Below are 19,766 nucleotides of genomic sequence, written 5' to 3' on the forward strand. Positions count from 1 at the left end.
TCTCTCTCTCAACGTAACGTAGAGATCGCGTCTCATTTACCGTCCGTGCGTTTCACAAATTACATAACGTTAGGTGGGTCAAAAAAGTATGTCATTTAACGTCATAGTACTTTTTTCCCTGTCATTCAACTTACGTCATTGGAACGATGGTTGGGGTTATTGCCCGCTTTTTAACCAATCAGATGCCTAAAATCTATGTTGCGTGGTATATAAAAACACATATAGGCCTATATCAATAATTACTATTGTAAGTCCATCTTTTTAGTGTTTTCAAAGACCCGTAACAAATAGACATGTAGCGTGTCAAAGTGTTTTTTGTTGCATTAAATAAAATTACAGGTTACGGTTCTTATCAAGGTTAGTGCATAAATTGAAAAATTATAGATAACATCACAGTATTTTAAGGCACCATGCGTAGGCGAAGGAGAAGCAACGCAGCGTAACTTACTGTAGGCCGAAGATTATTATAGACAGCAGAAGGTCCCTGGTTCAAATCCCGTTTGGTTCATCTATATTTTCACAGTCGCAGATTCCTCTTCTTAAACGTTAACAATTTCATTAAATACAATTATAGCATTACCGCAAGACGGTTTAGAATTTAACGATAAAAACTCTAAACCGCCTTGCGGGAGTTCTGTTGTATGGTCTATTTAAATGTTTAACATTACAGAACAGGAATCTCCGATTGTGAAAAAAAAAAGTTTCCGAGATTTGAACTCCGGACATTCTGCTATGTATGCAAACGCTGTATAGGCCTTATTTATATAGGCCTATGTGTTGAGGTCAATATAGGAAATTCGTTTGCTGAATACAAGTTTGAATCTGCTCATTTTACACGTGGATCAATATTATAGGCCTATATAAATATTTTATATATAAGACACGCTACTATATTATTTTGTTATATTATTTATTTATTATATAATATATATATATAATATTGTAAAATGCAATAGGCCTATATTGTAAGTACGGTACATCTTTTTAGTGTTTGTCAAAGACCCTCATAGCAATTAGATCTGTAACGTGTCAAAAGTGGTTTTTGTTACATTGAATAAAATTACAAACCAATGAATGGTTCTTACCAAGTTTAGTGCATGAATTCAAATATTACAAATAACATCACAATATTTAGGGTATACCGTACCTTTGCGTATGCGGAGGAGAAACAACGCATCTTACCTCAGGTTGAATACTCTATATAGATTGAAGACGGTATCGGGTTCGAATCCTGGTTGGGGGAACCTATTTTCACACTCGCAGAATCCTCTTCTTTAATGTTAAAACTTATTTATATGTAATTATAGCAATACCACAACACGGCTTAGAGCTTATCTCTATTAGCCTATATCATGATGATTTATATATATATATATATATATATATATATATATATATGAATCAGCTTTATAAATATACTTTATTCTTTATTTACAAATTCATACAAATCGCAGCCTCTCGGCTGAATTACATGTACTCATGAAGTAATAAAACATTCCACAGACAATACATGATCTCAGTGGTTATACTTAATCAAATTTCTCTAAAAGAGGAAAAGCACTATTTCTAAAACGCTCATTCGAGCTTGGGGCACATCATATTTTGTTGGCCGTCTAAGGGACATACAGTGAGAAGAGCTGTTCAATTTGAACCAAGATGAGTACCTAAGTACTCCAGGAGCAACCAACAGAAAACTCGTAACGCAGCTTAATTCTACGAGTAGCAAACTTAACAAGCCCTAAGGTATTCAATGCACTTTCGTAATCAATGTAGTCCCAACCCAAAATAATCCTACACGCACACCTTTGCACCGATTCAATCAAGTTACTTTGCTCAGTTGTTAGGCCCGAGTGCCATACAGGCGCTGCATATTCCAAGCAGCTTCTAATGTACGTTTGATATATATCAACCAAATCTTCTATGAGTACCCCAAACCTTTTACCTGGATAACATATGTAAACATTTACGTCCCTTCTTTACAAACATCACTGTTGTTGTGTAAATCATGAATGATATACCCAAACGATCGACAAGAAACTAAAAGCAACACGAATTTAATTGCAATGAACCAAGATTTAATTACAGAAAAATCAGACATGTTTCTTCTGTATCACTCAAATATCATGTTTGTAAACAAGATTGCAGAAGAATGGAAAAACTTGAAGCTGACATTAATTTTCTCAACAATATATATGTATATATGCTGTCTCTTATACACATCTAGATGTGTATAAGAGACAGTAATAGAGAAGAACAGGTTCAACAATGTACGATAATCCGAAAAAATCTAGTACCTTAAAATCTAAAATCTTTATAAGAAAATTGACTAACAGAAAGCCAATATACTGACTTCATAATGGGACTGAATTATTATTATTACTGTTTTTATTACTGTTGTTGTTGCGGAAATACTACGGAGCAAAGGCCATGTTAAGCACTTACTGAGGTCTTGATGCAGAAAGCAGCAGTCATGTTAAAGCCTTTATTGAGCCTTGTTGCGGAAAGATCATGGACAATATGGGCGGTGAGGGGGAACATTACTTTATCTCTTGTCTTTGTGTTATAATTTGAATTAGTCGGTAGTGTTACTAGATACATCCAGTATATTTAATGTTATACAATGTATGCAGATTTTTTTTTCTTTGATTGCTGTAAATTCCGAAATTGTGCAACAATGACAAAGAAAAAGAACTTGAACTTAAACTTTAAATATATTAACGAATTTCTCCCATAATTATTTAATTCCTCCATGTTACAACTAGTCCTATGTACACAAAATTAGTTATGCATGATTTTTTTTTTTAATTTGTGGATCTTTACATTGATTAGGCCTATCCAAAGATTTACAAAATGTGTCTGCTAATTAATTTTAATAACTTGATAAAATAAACTAGGTATGCAATTAATATTATTACCATTACTACATATCAAAACATTTTGATTATTTAATTGCTTTTACTTATGCTGTTTAAACCATAACCAGTAAAAATACGGTAAATAATACATCACTGTATGATGGTAGGCTAAATCTAGTCAGTGATGTATCTGTGATTTTGAAGCACATAGAGTTTGTAGATCTATGTTCAAATCCGGAAACTTTTTAACTTCAATGGAGCTTTCTGGGCTGTCAATCACACTTATCAACTGACAAATCAAAAGAGTGGCAGGGAAAGCACTCGCACGTCACACAAACACCATGTTACGCACATTTACAAACGCTATCGTGTTTTAGGACCTTGCAACAATCTGCAAAAAGGTGTCCGTGGTGCTTAGCGGAACTGTCGATTAAAACAATGAATTGATCATATACAGTAATCAAATAGGCATAAGTTATCAACTCATTGTCCGATTTAATTCAGTCTTGGTTGATTTACCGACTATCTAACTGCAAAAATCATAAATTATCTGGCAGCAAATTTAAGAACAATATTTCCTTGTTCTGTATTATTAATTTAAAGTAGAGTAAATAATAATTAGTTTACAGTGCGTATGACAATATCTTTATTGTTTTACTGTTACCTAAAACATATATGGAAAACCTAACAATAGACCCTAAATTTGTCCATTTAAAATAGAAAATCACATAAATTATCAACATTCAACATGTCACGCATTAAATCAAACATTTATTACCGTTTTTACTACAAAATTCTTTAAAGTTTACGTCAAAATTTAAGGATTTTTGCAAGTATTATTAAAAATGTTTATTAATAGGCGAAGAAAAATATGTTTTCGTTCTAATTTTTAGTTTAAAGTTTATTCAAATATACAAATTGAGAAGGTTTTATACAGATCACAGTTTAACTTTAAAGTGGCAAACATATCTATATATAAATAATAGATTTATATATAGATTAAACAAATAGACACATAATAATGTTATAATTATTGTTTGTATTATTGTGTTTACAATGGTACGCAGCAGCTTAAGCTGATTATTATCTACTATAGATGTATATATGTATATATATATATATATATATATATATATATATTAATTGATATTTATACACTTTGAAAACTGTAGGTTTGTTATTATATGGTATTAAAAGAATAACTTACTGTATAAGGCTAAAGTTCAGATGTGTAGCATTGCGACGTCTGCAAGTGCGCTTGCGTAAATGTTTAAATAATATATAGGTAATACCATAGAGAAAATAGAAATATGGTAATACCGACGTATGTAAATGTACAGCGATTTATATTCGTTTCCTCTTCAGTCATGCTGAAGAGGACCTTAGGTCAGGTCGAAATATTCATGTTTAAATAAAATAGTGTTCTTACGGTCTATTCCGTTTCCTCTTTTCTTTCTATATTATTCATATATGAACACACGTGGACCCTGTCTCTTATACACATCTAGATGTGTATAAGAGACAGTAATTACATCGTCTAAAAGAATTTGATCACCGAGGCGGAAACGTAGTAGTTGTGCGGCGGTGAGTTTAAGATGGACAAGAAAGTGAAGTCTAAGACTTCGAGATGATTGAGCTCCTAAATACGTTTCTCTCTCACATTCGATTTGTTTTGACAACTTTTCTTGTGTCCAAAGTTCTTCTCACGTGATTTACAGTACTAGTGGCACTTAAAATGCTAATGATAAAGTAGGAGAGATAGAGAGTGAAACTAGACGGAACGAAGCGTGGCAAATTGAACAAGAAATTAAAGGAAAGTGAATGAAATGAAACGAAACGAATATAAATCGTTGTACATTTACATATGTCGGTATTGCCTATATATTATTTGAAAAATTACGCAAGCGCACTTGCAGACGTCGCAATGCTACACATCTGAACTTTAACCTAATGCCGTAAGTTATTCTTTTAATACGATACAATAACAAACCTACAGTTTTCAAAGTGTATAAACATCAATTAATATAGAAGTCTATGCTGAACATAGAAATATTGACGGGATGGTGTCAGCTCCGTCAATATAATAAGCGACATAATTATTATGGAAATAGCCTATAATTTCTTTTTCACTCACCCATTTCTCCATACATCACCATTTTTTTTTGGTTATAAAATATCCGTCTTATAGTTATCTGCAGCTTTTTATCAAAATATAATGTTTTGATTAGTTGCTCATTCGGACTGATGGTTATTTTAATAATACAAGTTATAATAATCCTTAGCGAATTAGCTTTCTTGGCGTGAAGTTTGTAGTCTGGTATCAGCGCTTACGAACCTTGCGACTGACAATACCGACTTCAGCAAAGCGCTTTGGCCTACTTAAATTTACTTTGTTTTTGTTGATAGGATAAGATAATGTCTTTTTAGTTGTATTTTGATCAGTGAAGGCAGGATATATCTTGGTGTTAGGCTATACAATTACGTTTCGTGTGGTATCAGTTTGGAACAATGCATAGAACAATAACCGATATGCCTCAACAGCTGACCAATAATGTACAAAGACCTACAGCCAAGGTCAAAACCATCCTATGACTTAAATCGCATTAACAGAAGTTACATGAATAGGTATTCTTGACTTGTTTATTAAAATAAAATCATTTTCATTCACTAGACACTCAGAATAAAGTATGGGACGTAGTGCGAAATCCCTACGTACGCCCGTTTACATGAACATATGGGTAGCCGCGTGTGAATAACTGTTCTCGTGTGAACGATCGCCGATGTGTATAATTAATAACAACCGCGTATAAGCCAACATGAAAAAACGCTGTGTTCCATACGAATGCATACTTTCAACATTGGGCTTCGACCATTAATTTAATCTTTTAAACCTAAAGACCTAAATACAATTGAACCCACCCCATCCCTTAAACAAGTAGTAAGCAAAACTTTTTGGTCGGCTAGGTCTACAAACGGCAATTTGTGTCTACTGACCTAAGAATTAATGTAGGTCTAGATCAATTATACTGTATGTTTTTTACTTACTTTTCTTTGTGTGTTTTTTTTATTAACTATAAAGAGAATGATTTTAAGCATAGGCCTATGCCTACAACTACCTCCACTGTGTTTGTTAAGATTCATTTGTTAAGATTTGATTTAGCTATAAATTGAACTAAATGTTTGGACGGTAATAAACAGTTTATTGGGCTGTGAGTATCAATACATTGGAGTTTAATAGCTTGATGGTTAAGAGATGTTTGCCTCCCAGTTTCATGGTCCTGAGATCAATTTCTCTTACTCACACAATGGAACAATAGAGGAGTAAGTTCAGACTTATTCCTCCATGATGAGACTTACTTTATGTAGAGTATTTCGTTTTTATGTTTCCCTTGTGAAAGGATGCCACTTCGAAAATTATTTCGCTTATAGGAATATCCTTGGACATTGTACTTAAACTTTAATTAATAAATAGATTAGTAGGCCTATTATTTAGCTTGACATTTCTGTGTATATTTTTTTGTCGTTCCCGAAGACCTCTCCGATTGGCAGCAACGGCCGTTAAAATTATTTTTGACCTGATGGAAAATATTTTTAAAATCGATAATACACAGACAGGTTCTGAAAACGATCACTTGAAGAATCGAACTCACAATTTGTCCATCAATGCTATCTCTGTTAGGCCTATTACTGTTTTCATCTTCCATTTCACAAACGCTTTTTAACTCGATACGTTTGTGGTTAAAATAATAGACAAAAGTCTAGCCCGAAGGCACACTTAGAAAAACCAATGGTTTGGCAGTTGCCGCGAATTAATTCTTCAAGATAGATTCAATCGTGTTAAAAACGGGAAACAATTATTTTAATCGATGAGGTGTCATTAGATTGAAATTACACTGTTGTTACACTGTTTTAATGAAGCCAATGGACATCAATTTACAACGGCTACTCGGGGCATTCGAGGTCATTGATGTGCACTTTACAATAATTTTATCTATTGTAGTTCGTCGCGTGTTCATTGCTCATTATACTATGCCTACCGATAATTATTATATAGAGCAATGTTGATGTTGGTGTTTGTTGCCGACGCGATTCGCGACGCGACAGGGCGTTGCGCAACGGGTTATTTTCAAACGACGATCCGCTTACTGTACTGCTAAATTGGAGTTGCGTCGGGCAATCTCTCAAAGAGAGCGGACGAATTGAGTCGTATTGCTAAAACGTTTAATTTTGCTTGGTAGGCCTAATTATTAATATTTTTTTTTTAAAGTTAAAAATGTCAAATTTTAACAAAAATATTTTGACCGTAATGTTGTTGTTGTTTATTTGTTCATTTCTTCAGTCAATGACAAAAATTTCGTTCTGATTCTGAAGATAGGCCTATGTTAATTGGAGATTTTTTAGACGAACACTTGAGTTTTAATTCCGGAAAAGCACCTAACATGTTTTCTCAATGCTGAATTAATTGACTAATAATTAATAGTAAGACCATCCTCGCCTGTATACACCTAGTTCATTAATTAAAATCAAAGATTTGAATAAAAAAGGGAAGTAAGATTTATCTTATTCCTATTTTCATTTATACTACAGTACTAGGTCATGTAGTTTATTGTAAATGTCCTTTATTTGATATCTATTGTAAACTGGTGACTGTACGACTGTGATGTCTGCTTGGTTCAAGGTAGCCAGTGTTCTAAGGAACGCAATCTGACAAACTTTATCAAGAAGAACACGACGATCGTCCGTCCCATTAGTCTTTATTTCACCCGCAAATCTTCCTCTTGTTATGCTTGACAAAAACCGGCTTAAACTCGACTTTGCAGACCTCCAAAAAAATCCATGGAATATAATATAAAGACAATGATTCAAGGAAAACTGGGTTTTATACACACTGGGGTAGATTACAATTGACATTAACTATTCAATCTGGGTTATTAGGTTTAAAAACTAAAGCCTATAGATCAGGGACGCTGAGTAGCCTATCGTAATCTGTTATTAGACTGGCGATATTTAGAATCGAAAGTTTTGTACATAACTTAGCGATTTTAACTTCATGGTTTGGAAATGTTATGGTTATGGTTATGGTTTTATATTTATATAGCGCCTTCCACGATCGAAACCGTCTCAAGGCGCTTGAAAAATATATGTGAATAATGTATGGAAATAAATTTGACCGGAAATAACCTAAACTAACCAAACAGAATAACCGACAAAACAGATCAAAAATAGAATCACACATCATCCCACCGTTTCACTGACCGACCAAGGCCGGTCAGCTATTGATTTCACAGGTGTCATAATGATGTGTGTAACTAAATATTGGCCTATCGAGCAACGAAAATGAACGAAAGTGAGTGGTCTATAGTGAGTTATAAAGATGAGTTTTCAATCGGCAGTGCAAATGTTGCACTGCCTCTTACGACCGTCGGCCAACGAATCCACCTCAGTTCCTGTGAGCGCCGTCTGCTGATTGTCGGTAACAGATCGTCATTATAAACAGCTCCGTTGCACGCACGTCGTGACGTTGTGCTCTCCATAGAATCGCGTCGGCCGACGACTGCCAGTGCAGTGAGTGACAGTGTCCGTCTTTAGACTGACAATATTTGAAATCGAAAGTTCTATTAACTTATTAGCGATTTTAAATTCATAGTTATAAAGTGAAAAGTGATACCCTTAAGCCGGGCGCTCACTACGTTGTACTACGAATCCACCTACGTACCCTGAGAGCGCTAGACGATCGAGGGCGGCAGTCTGACCGGATCGTCATTGACAAACGATCCGCTGCGCGCGCGCGTCGTGGCGTTGCGTTCTTCATAGAATCGTGTCGGCTGACAACCGTCGGGCTCAGTGAGTCTCTGCTTTTACATTTAAAAGTATAGTTCATTTTTGTCCGTCTAAATTCCAACTCAGACAGCGTCGGCCGTCTTAAGCCGTCGTGAGAAATATTAAACATGTTTAATATTCTACGACGCGACTGCCCCCGACGCACACCATCGCGTCTGCGTTTAACTCACACAGACCCGACGCGACAACAAATCGCGTCGGGCTGCGTCGTACGATGCTGTCTGAGTTGGCCTTTAGTCATTCATTCATCTATTACAATACAAGATGGTATTTTTCTGATGTTTGGGGCTAAAATGTTGTATAGGAACCTTGTTCCTCATTGGCTTCGCCCTTCTGCTGTAGTCTTATTTGAGGAAATAAATATTTTGTTATTAGGATATATGATTCTTTTATTGTCACTTTGTAAAATTCATACTAGTAAACTTTGTTTTCCCTATGCACTGTAATAATAGGCTGAAAGTAGCATGTCGCTTTAACTCAGTATACTGCAGTTATAAAAATTACATTTAGTAAATCTTATGTTGCTAGAAAATTATGTATCTGTAAATATATTCATGTGATTATAAAAAAAAAGTCAAAATCAGGAAAGACGATTTACTGTGATACATTTTGTCTGATGGTGGCGCCCTTCTGTTTATTAACAACCTGTCGTCAACCAGAACGGTTGTGGGGTGTTGGTTTACAACAAGTGGCACCAGCATTGGTGCTTGACTCATCCTGACAATACGGTATATAAACCTAATGTGTAAAACCAATAACTATAATAGTATCCAATTACTTGTGGTATTGCCTAACCATTATAATGCGTTTATAGAAATTTTGTTAGCTAAGTTGAATATAGGTAGACCCTGTGTTTAAGTACCCTGGCCCTTTTTAGAAACCACATTACCTACAATTCCAGCAGCCCCTATAGGTCTTACCTTCTGCCAAGATTGCAGACAATATGTTTTAAACATATATATATATATATATATATATATATATATATATATATACATACAAGTTGTTTCTATAAAGCAGTAACAATTATAACTAACTAATCAAGGAGTGAATCTTAATTATTATACAAGTGTTATATAATTATATAACACTTAGAGGGTGACAGATCTTAAGAAGTGTGCACAGCTGTGAGTATTTATATTCTGCTGGTGCATTGTTCTCGTCATTATGTAATGTTAAGATGCTGTGATTGCAATTGCAATTCCACACAGGTAGGATATATAAACTCTGTGCATGACATGTGAAATATTGACTAGAGTAATATCCATAAAAGAAACTACCGTAGCAACCATATGAACTAGCAAGGTTGGCAGTTGAACTATAAAGCTTCAACTATTCACACTACCAAATTTTCTTTAACAAAAAACTGTTGTATTCCCATATATAGTCATGACGTGCCTACATGGTGTCATCATGACCATATTTTGGGATGTCATATTTTTTTTCTTTTACTGTTGTCCGGATAGGGCTTTAGTCATGAATATCCCTACCTAGTTAGAGTTGGATGTGGTTCATAAAATCTTTACGCATACTTTAACTAAGCCTATTTATCACTATATTATTTGTTAGTGTACTGCTGTAATTTATTTTAACGGATATTGACCCAGATGTTGGGTTTCGTAGCAGTAGAATATTGAGAAAAAAACATATCTAGATTTGAACCCAAGATTAGGCCTACCGTTCTGTTGGGAATCTACCGAACTGAGATGATTTAGCTTAAGTGTACCGAGTATTTAAACCAAAAATACTTTTAAATCAGTATGGCAATAATTTGTGCACAGGTAATGCAATCATGCACATTTGTGAGCATCCGAATTAAAACTTACCGTCGTCGTCTGTCTGCGTAGTAACCGCGTCACAATAACCTGTTGGTATCCTCTGAACTTTTACCCTGAATCCACACACAGATACGGACGACTTTGAGCTCAATCTCCTCTTCATCGCGACAAAACTTTCTTTATAATTTATTTCAAAGCAACAAAATGCTCAATCTTATCCCAGAACCGTTTCTGAGAATGCGTAAAAGTTTAATTTCACCTCCAAGACAGATATCAAATCCTCATAATTTTCACTTTTAAAACGTATAACTATAATTTAACTATGTATCGCAAAAACACAAGTGTTTACTGTTCTCTCCCTAGGAATAAACTACTGTATTGCAAACTTACAAAACTTCTGCAAAGTGATGTATGTAATCAATTAACATAGGTATGAATAAATTGAACAACAAAGGTTCCTTTTTTGTAGGTAATCTGTATTATTCATGATTACAGACAGTAGTAGATAGAACAATTATTGGTGGCGGCGAAATTACGGAACGAATGAATACAAGTTAATTCTAAAATAAACTGAAGGAAGGTCATGATACTAGATTATAATTGTTAATCTAAGATTTAAATTCTAAACCAACAGAGAGGATTTGGTTACAAGGTTTTGAAGTATCTGTCCATGTTCTTTAATGATTAGTTCACAGGCTGAAGGGGAAACGTATACCTGATCGCCCAGCAGCCGGGACCAGTGCGGTTGTACAAGAGGGGATCATTTACGGTACTGTCAAAATGGTCTTAGTGTCCGTTCGTGTATGGAATTAATGAACCACTGTTAAAGCGAAACAAACAGAAATAATTTGTATAAGTAATAGATGAATAATGATATATCTAATTATCATATTGTTCTGAAGATTTTTAGTCTTTCATTAATGGAGAACAATATAAGAAATCACAAATTCCAGCACTTAGCTCTACTTTTCGTCTACACAGTAAACTTCATCAGGAATCGTAAAATCTATTATAATATTTAATAGCTCTTTTAAAAGGATCCAACAAGGTAATAACCTTCAATAACAGAGAATCAAAATGAATATCTTTTTACTAATGTTCATACTTTTTACTACAAAAATCACATTGTATACCGGTACCCATGTGCAAAAGCCCTCACCAACACTCTGTGTCATACAACTGTCCTAGGACCGTCTACGAATCCATCCCCACTCTCCGTGACTTCTTGACGACTCGACACCGTCTGCTGAATGCCGCTGACACTCTGAGAATTAAAAACGATCATTTGCGAGCGCATCGTCACGTTGCGTTCTTTCCGTGATCGCGTCGACCGACGATCGTTGGTGCAGTGTGTCCAACTTAAACATTCCAACCAAGGCCATTGCAACAATTGGTGATCGTTGCCTCGCAATTTCCCTGAATACGACAGAGAGTTTGTTGTACCATATTTGTACCAAAAGTCTACAATGAACGATCAAAACAAGTTATCGTATAAAGAAATTATTTTCAAAGATGATGAGGTCTTTATATTGTTAAATTAAAATCTATTGTATTTGGATTGTAATACAATAGTGTATGTGTGTTTATTTATTTATTTTTATTCCTTCGGTATACAACCTGGGAGGCAGGATAGCCACATAGCTATTATTGACTAGTGGCTAATAATTAGCTCCCCCTTAAAATAGACATCAAACGGATACAGACTGATACAAACATGGTCCTTAACAGCCTAAATCTTTTGAGAGGGTTATTCGAGGAGCTGTTATTTTGTTATAAAAGACCCGAATTTAATACTCGACACAGAGCCGGGTATCGAACCCGGGCCTGGCGTGTAAGAGGCAGGAACCATACCAATTAGCCAAACGCTCAATTGTAAATTTACTGATTATGCATATTTAAAAAAAACACACACACTTAAGTAATGAGCCTGAAGAGATGTAAAACCTTGTGGAAAAGTTGTTTTCAAGGTCCATAAACAAATAGGCCTACCGTAAAACCTTTAATAGAAGCACTGGGCTTATTTTTTAGGACCCTTGGTTTAGCTTCTTTTCAAGATGGGCTTCTTTTGATATTACTTTTTGCAAACTAAAAGGGGAGCTTCTTTGAAAAATGAATGCTGTAAATTTTGGAGCCACTATACGACATTTTTCAACTATGGAATTCGAAGATCTGTTTAACATTCTATGAATTATAACCATGCTAGTACAATAAAATACTATTTACACTCCGGCATCAGCACATTCACCCAACTAGACACATGAATGAACAAAAGTCGAGATTACTTTTTGGAAACTAAAAAGGTGAGCTTCTTTTCAAAATGAATGATGTAAATTTTGGCATTGCTACTATACGACATTTTTCAACTATGGAATTCGAAATTTAATATTTCCTTTTAATTAGAACCATGCTAGTACAATAAAATACAATTGATACTGACACACAATGATAATCATTAAAGATAACGTCAGTCTGAACATAGGGGAATTCTAAACTAATTCCTCCCTGGTCTGATGATGAGGCTTCTTTCGAGACGGGCTTTTACGGGTTTTACGTTATTAAATTAAATGGCGTCCATATACACAACGGTAACTCAGGTGAGTTCTCTGGCACAGGAAGCAATATGTAAACGGTATCCGAGTCATTCACGTAGAATGTTAAATGTTAAATAATTAATAGTGTAGAATTGAGTAGCCTGCATCTTAATATCTTGCTATCGTATTGTATTTTACTGTGTGCAAGTGAATAAAAGTTTACTGATTGATGCGAAAAAATTAAACACTTCTTCATTGGCTATATCTGTTATAGATTTGGCTTCCATTATTTTTTTCGGATATTTTTGTTTCATGTCAATCGTATAGCGAATTGTTGCTGGATTGTGTATTTTTTTTTAGTTTCTCTATCTAGCCAACTTCTTTCCTCTCAAAGGGGCCACAAACTAAACAATATGTGTTCCCTCCTTTCACTTTGCATGCCTAATAATATCAACTGACCTTTCTTTTCTATCTCACTTAACTTGTCTCAAATCTTTGTTACATTTTCTCATTTGTATATGTTAGTTTATTACTATACACTATTATTTATTAATAAATATAAGCCATGTCTTTGATGTTTGCAACTCACCATTTAGTATCTAGCTTCCACAGTCAAACTGTAATTTGTACTTTATTCTATAACATTAGCAAACGAGCCACAAGTAATGTTTTGCTGTCTGCCTATATAATGCCCCCGAGAACTACATTTACACTCCAACAGGTTTACTAAAGACTTAAAGAGCGAAAATGATGATGAGCAAAAACTGCAACATACTCTTAATATTAGGTTTACTTAATTATGTTGTGTGAAATTTGTATAATGTCAAGTTGTTTGTTTCACATTTTGGCACGTATGATGATGACATGTGATCATTACTACTAAGATATAAAAAAAAGTATGTTAGCTCAAAATTAGTCCCTATTGTTCCTGCTCCTCTCTAGTAATCGCCAACACAGGGTGGTTGCAGATGACTTTTTTTTCACTCTCCCCTAATGTAAAACAACCGACTCTCCACTGGAGTCATACAGACTAGAAGTTGTTGACGAAATGTTTAGCGAATACAGAACAGAGCAACAATACGACAAACCGTTAGCAATTCCAAGCATCTGCTTCAAGAATTTACGTTAAAAGATTTCCTAAATGCACATCAACTATCATAAAGTCAATATAACGATGCGATGTTGTCAATGAAGAAATCAAAGCAGATAGCTAACGATTGTAATGCATTCTTTCCAGCTCTTTTCCTTTACATTGTCTAAGTCGTGCTTTCTCTTCTTCTGATGTTAAACGATATCCCATCGGCAGTTCCTACGCTGGATTACATGATGAGAACGGATGACAATGTGCGTTTCCGTTTAAAGATTTTCCACCGTGTTTCACCTGTTCTAATGCGAATCACCTGTTCCACAAGTGAATATCCTCTTCTTAAATAACATGAACAACTTGTTATGATGAGTACGATTTATATCATCCCTTTGTGTGCATCGTTGTCAAGATAAGTTATGAACAATGGTTGGAAATCTTCGAGAAAAATGCTACAAATCTAGATCTTGTTATGTATTGTCCCTCTATCCGTTCTAGTTTATGGGTATTTGAATGTAGCTCCATTGAAATTTCGTCAAACAGCAATTTATCTAAGTTCTTCCACATTATCATTGTTCATCACCGCATTTATCTTTACATGTCTCAGAAGGTGACTCAAAGTCAAAAAATGAGTATGTAATCCAGCTAAAAATATTAGTGCTTATGAGAATATGAAACAAAAATATGAATCGAAAGTGTTATGATAAAGGATGCAGAGGCGCTTATATATAATATATATGTATATATATATATATAAATATATATATGTGTATGTATATGTATATAGGCCTACCTGTATAATATCATATACAGTATGAATATTATATATGTATAATAAGTATATATGAATATATATATATATATAGTGTTATTATTACTATTATTATTAAAGTCTTTACATTCACACAATATGTAAAAATAGCTATATATATATATATATATATATATATATATATATATAGTATCAATTTTGTAGTTGGTTTCACGTATATCTCACAGTATATTGGACCAAAATAACGCTCACTATATATCATTAATGTGGTTATTACTATCATTATTAAAGGCTTTATATTCACACAGAATATGGTCTATATTAGGCTATGATATATTTAGAAGCAAGATTTTGTTTTGCATTTATACGGTAGTCATTTAAACAAACGGAAAATGCAAAAGAAACCGCCTGCAGTAATGTGGCAAACATTGAAATTGTTTATTTTCAAACTTAGACATAGCCAGTATTCATTATAAACTTGATTATTTCTTGGGAACTTGGAAAGATTTATTGAAACTTATTAGTTTAAACATTGTGTAATTTGTTTTCTCTTTTACTGCATATGTCTGTATTGAATACGATATTATTTTGAATAAAGTGGAAGAAAAAGAAAATAAAAGATTTATATTGTATACTTATTATAAACTTGTGAAGGCGCTTATATGGATGATTGATTGGGATTTTATATTATACAGGTATGTGAGAGTAGAAAGTGTGACATCATACCGATATTTGTAAGAGTAGTCCAAGTACTGTCTTTCTGCAGGTTATCCATCATAGTAGACGCAGTCAGTGGAATCTGGATTAAAGTTGGAAAGAGCATCTTGAAATTTGATGGATTAGTCTATTATAATAGGCCTATATAAAGTTGTTAAACGCAAGTGCGGAGTTACATCAGGAAGAAGACAATGAATAAAAAGTAGGCCTGTTTTTAACAAAGCAAATAGGATGTACATATTCGAAAAAAAAAGAAACAAAAGTAGTCAAATTTGAAATTGGATATTATGGTTAGAACTGTGCAATATTCTACGAAGATATATTCTTTAAAGTAGTACAATAATCAGCAAAGATATATTTAACGGGTTAGGTTTTAAAAAGCACCAAAATTGAAAAGAGGAATCTGCAAAACTTAAAAAGTTACTTCAATCAGAATTTTAATCCGGGTCTCTCCTGCATTATTCAGAGAATCAGACGCCTGTATGTGAGCTTTCGATTGCACGAGACGGTAGGACGTAAAACATAATGACGTCACTAAAAGTTATCTGCACATGCTGGAACGTTATGTTCTCGTCGCGTGGATTCTAGGACGCAATTTGGCCAAATCTACGTATGCAGAGAACGTAGGACGGTCTGTAGGACGGTCACTCTCGACTGATTTCGTTCTAGCGTCGCGTCGTCGCGCAAATCGAAAGCTCCTTATAAATAGTAAACTCAGAGTGATAAGACAAATTGTTTTCTATTGAAAACCATTATCTTACCAATAAGCCCGCCTCTTTGATATTGTAGCTAACTTCCCATAAAATTTAGCGTAAACACGTGCGTATTATGTGTGACATAACGCGTGTGTTTGTTGGACACGTTCGTATTCCTGGCACAGTTTTGATTTGTCAGATGTTAAGTTTGATCATCATATAGTTTGAAAAGGCCTGTCGTGCACTGCGTCCGACCATGATCCGACGAATTCCGTCCGCGCCCTGTTGAATGTCTTATGTCGGACGCAATGCATGCATAGCCCGACCGTTGGTGGCAGTCTGAGTGGATCGTCGTCTTCGTCGTCGATGAAAACGTTCCGTCGCGCGACCCATCGTCCTGTCGAGGTCCCATGTAATCGTTTACGCCAGATTTAAAGCTTTAATGTTTCAGAATCCAGTGAAATCTCAGTGATGGTGATTTCATTAAAACTATGGAGAATGCAGTTGGTGCTCGGCTGTCTGCGGAAGGCTAGAACACAAACAACATAATGTGTTACCAGTGTTCCGGGGATTAGTCACCATCCTGACATTAACAGCGAGCTGATACACAACACTTAAAAGTTCCATATGTTTTGTAAAAGGACAGTTTATTGGTTAATGTTTTCCACAGTAGAATGTGTTACTTTTCATTTAACGCCTAAGTCATCCTTGTTATCATTAGTATCACATCATCATTCTTACCAATACCACTATCATTATCATCACCGTCGTCATCACTATCACCATTATTGTGATCGTCGCCATCATCATCATTGTAGTGGCCATCATCATTGTCGTCGTCGTCGTTGTAATCATCATTATTATTATCATCATCACCATGATAATCATTATCATCGTCATCATCATCATCAGCATTATTTTTGTCATCGCGTCGTCATTATCACATCATCATCATAATCATTACATCTTTTTCATTTTGATGTTATTATTAGTAGGCCTATATCATAAAAAATATGATATATCACAGTTTATCCTTTACCGCGCAATATTGCAACATATACTTTAATGCATAGGCCTATCATAAAAGTTTCATATTTTTAAAATATGTATATCTTCTTATAATACTTGTTTCCATGGTTATCCGTGAGCGTCATATTTACATAACTTAGGTCGTCACCAGGTGAATATCCTTTTGAAATATTTTGTTATCGCTTATATAAATTGCAGGTCACGCAATGCATTAATAGAATTCTAATAATAATAATATTAAAGAGAATATGTGGTATAGACAAATGATTGAAAATTCCAAAAAATGGATTAACCTCTTTTGATTCTACTATGATGTTGGTTTTGACTTCATATTTTTGATGTTACTCATTATCTTCAGAATTCAACAAGTGCTTACACACAAACTATCGTGACAAATTAGGCCCAATAATCTCAGCAAGTGCATATCACAACAAAGACTTAAACGATTTCTATTTCAAAAGAATATCGAAGCAACCCACCTAGGCGCCACTTTTCATTTCTGGCAACTATTCACAGCGCTCACCCATTGTGGTTGCGATTATTCATTTAACGAGTCCCTTACACGCAAACGATTATTCGACAAAAAACCATTACAATTTTGCGGAACACGAAGATGCTTATGCTTATACCAGTTACAATGCATCCTCCCTTGCACTGGCATTGTTCTTGTCTGTGTAACTGATTCATTCTAACCCGCCTAAGTTTAACTGAAACAGGAATAAAAGGCCGTATATTTTCCAGACAATTGCCTCGAGTAAAATTTCCTTCCTTGAGTCTCTGACTTGTGATCCTTTCTACAGTTATCATCAACATTTCTAAATGAACCTTTGTTACTTGTTTCAATATTATTGAATAAAACTAAATTAAACTTCTTTTTTATCTTCCGACCGTCAAAGTAGAGTTATAGGCTTATAACAGTAGTTATATCTAGATCTGTCGCATAGTATAGAATGTAAGAAACTCGTTGTGAAGTAGCCGGAGGAAATAGAGTTGTATTTTATAATATATATATATATCTGTCTCTTATACACATCTAGATGTGTATAAGAGACAGTTTTATATACGTTCGTTTGTACACAAGCACCTTGTTCGTTTATCTGTAGTTCTCTAGGTATACACTATAGGTTGGTAAACTTGGTAATATCATTTGTATTTTTTTTCAAAGTTTTGCTGTTTCTGTCTTTGTTTAGATGCAGTTGCTTAGATTCATTATAAAAATAATATTAGCAAATATTATTGATAGTATATTTTATTGATATCAATATTGATATTATTAATTTTATTAATATAAGTTAATATATATATATATATATATATATACATTATATAGCTATATAAATAATAATAATAATACATCATTGCCTTGACAAGATTTTTTGGCGATGAATTTTATCACGTTCAAAATATATAGGCCTACTGTAGCAGCAAGTTTGATGGAGGAGATACAAAATGTATCATCTCTGTCGCACCGACTTCTCGGCTCACCGAGTGTCACTCATCCGACGAGTTTTGAATACCTTGTCCAGCTGACAAATAATTAGCAATCGCTCGAAAATCGTTGTATAATTTTAACGGAAATATTGTCTTCAGAAAACGTTTAGTGCCTTCATTCAATAGTTTAAATGAAAGTAAACAGACCATAACTGTACATGCTCAAAGGAACGATTAATAAGAAATACTACCTCCTGTAAATCAGGCTACACGATCACTGTCTGTCAGAAAATACTTCTTCAGATTTTTGTAATTTTCAGATTTTTATTTCAAAAATTAATACTCATAAACGTCAAACGCCAGCTGCATATTCATTTTTGTTATTTTATCATAAAGTATGGTACTCGATGAAAACAGGTTGATGTATATATTATTTTGTCTATATAGATAGGAAGTATAATGTGATGTTGCATTGTACAAAGAGCAGATTTATCATAGAAAAATATGGAAAATTGTGTAGAGGGCGCCGCACCAGATTTATATCATTACTGTGCTACGGGGAAGACTCAGAAATGGAGTAGGCCTCTGTAAAGTCAATTTATCCTACCCACCCAACCGTTTGTGACTGTGGAACTAAGCCTCAAATCATGGAACACATCAATTGTAAAAAAGCATTAAATAAACCTGCACCATGGTAAAACTTTTCTGTTCTAGGGCGAAGAAATGTGGTCAGCCACCTGAGACGAGGACTCAATAAGAAGTGCTGGAATTTTTATTTTATCCACTCAGTATAATACTTCATTCTCAGATAACAAAAGAGCGGCTCTTCCAGTCTTTCCAAGAATCGGGAAGTATCGTCAGTACTTGTCCGAGCTGGTTCTATACCTAGCTGTTAATGTACGTTTAATTTTAGATTTTGCTTATTAAGTTTCTGTCTCTACCAAGATTCATCCATTATTTTCCATAGCATTGTCGTTTCTCAGTATTTTGCTCTTATTTGTATTATATATATATATATATATATATATATTAT

At 34.3% G+C, this 19,766-nt stretch overlaps 1 protein-coding gene across 1 annotated transcript in view; it reads right to left on the reverse strand.

Annotated features, from left to right (window-relative positions):
* Positions 1 to 11,286: 11,286 nt before the first annotated feature.
* Positions 11,287 to 19,766, reverse strand: part of LOC117104605 — an 11,287-nt gene continuing 2,807 nt past the window's right edge. Inside the window, exon 2 of the mRNA XM_033245452.1 lies at positions 11,287 to 11,935. Coding sequence (XP_033101343.1) covers positions 11,646 to 11,935 — 290 coding nt within the window. The 3' untranslated portion in view covers positions 11,287 to 11,645. The remainder of the gene's footprint in view (positions 11,936 to 19,766) is intronic.

The sequence above is a fragment of the Anneissia japonica genome, unplaced genomic scaffold (genome assembly GCF_011630105.1).
Source record: "Anneissia japonica isolate Jap-2015-1 unplaced genomic scaffold, ASM1163010v1 scaffold287712_len2945570_cov188, whole genome shotgun sequence".
NCBI lineage: Eukaryota > Metazoa > Echinodermata > Crinoidea > Comatulida > Comatulidae > Anneissia > Anneissia japonica.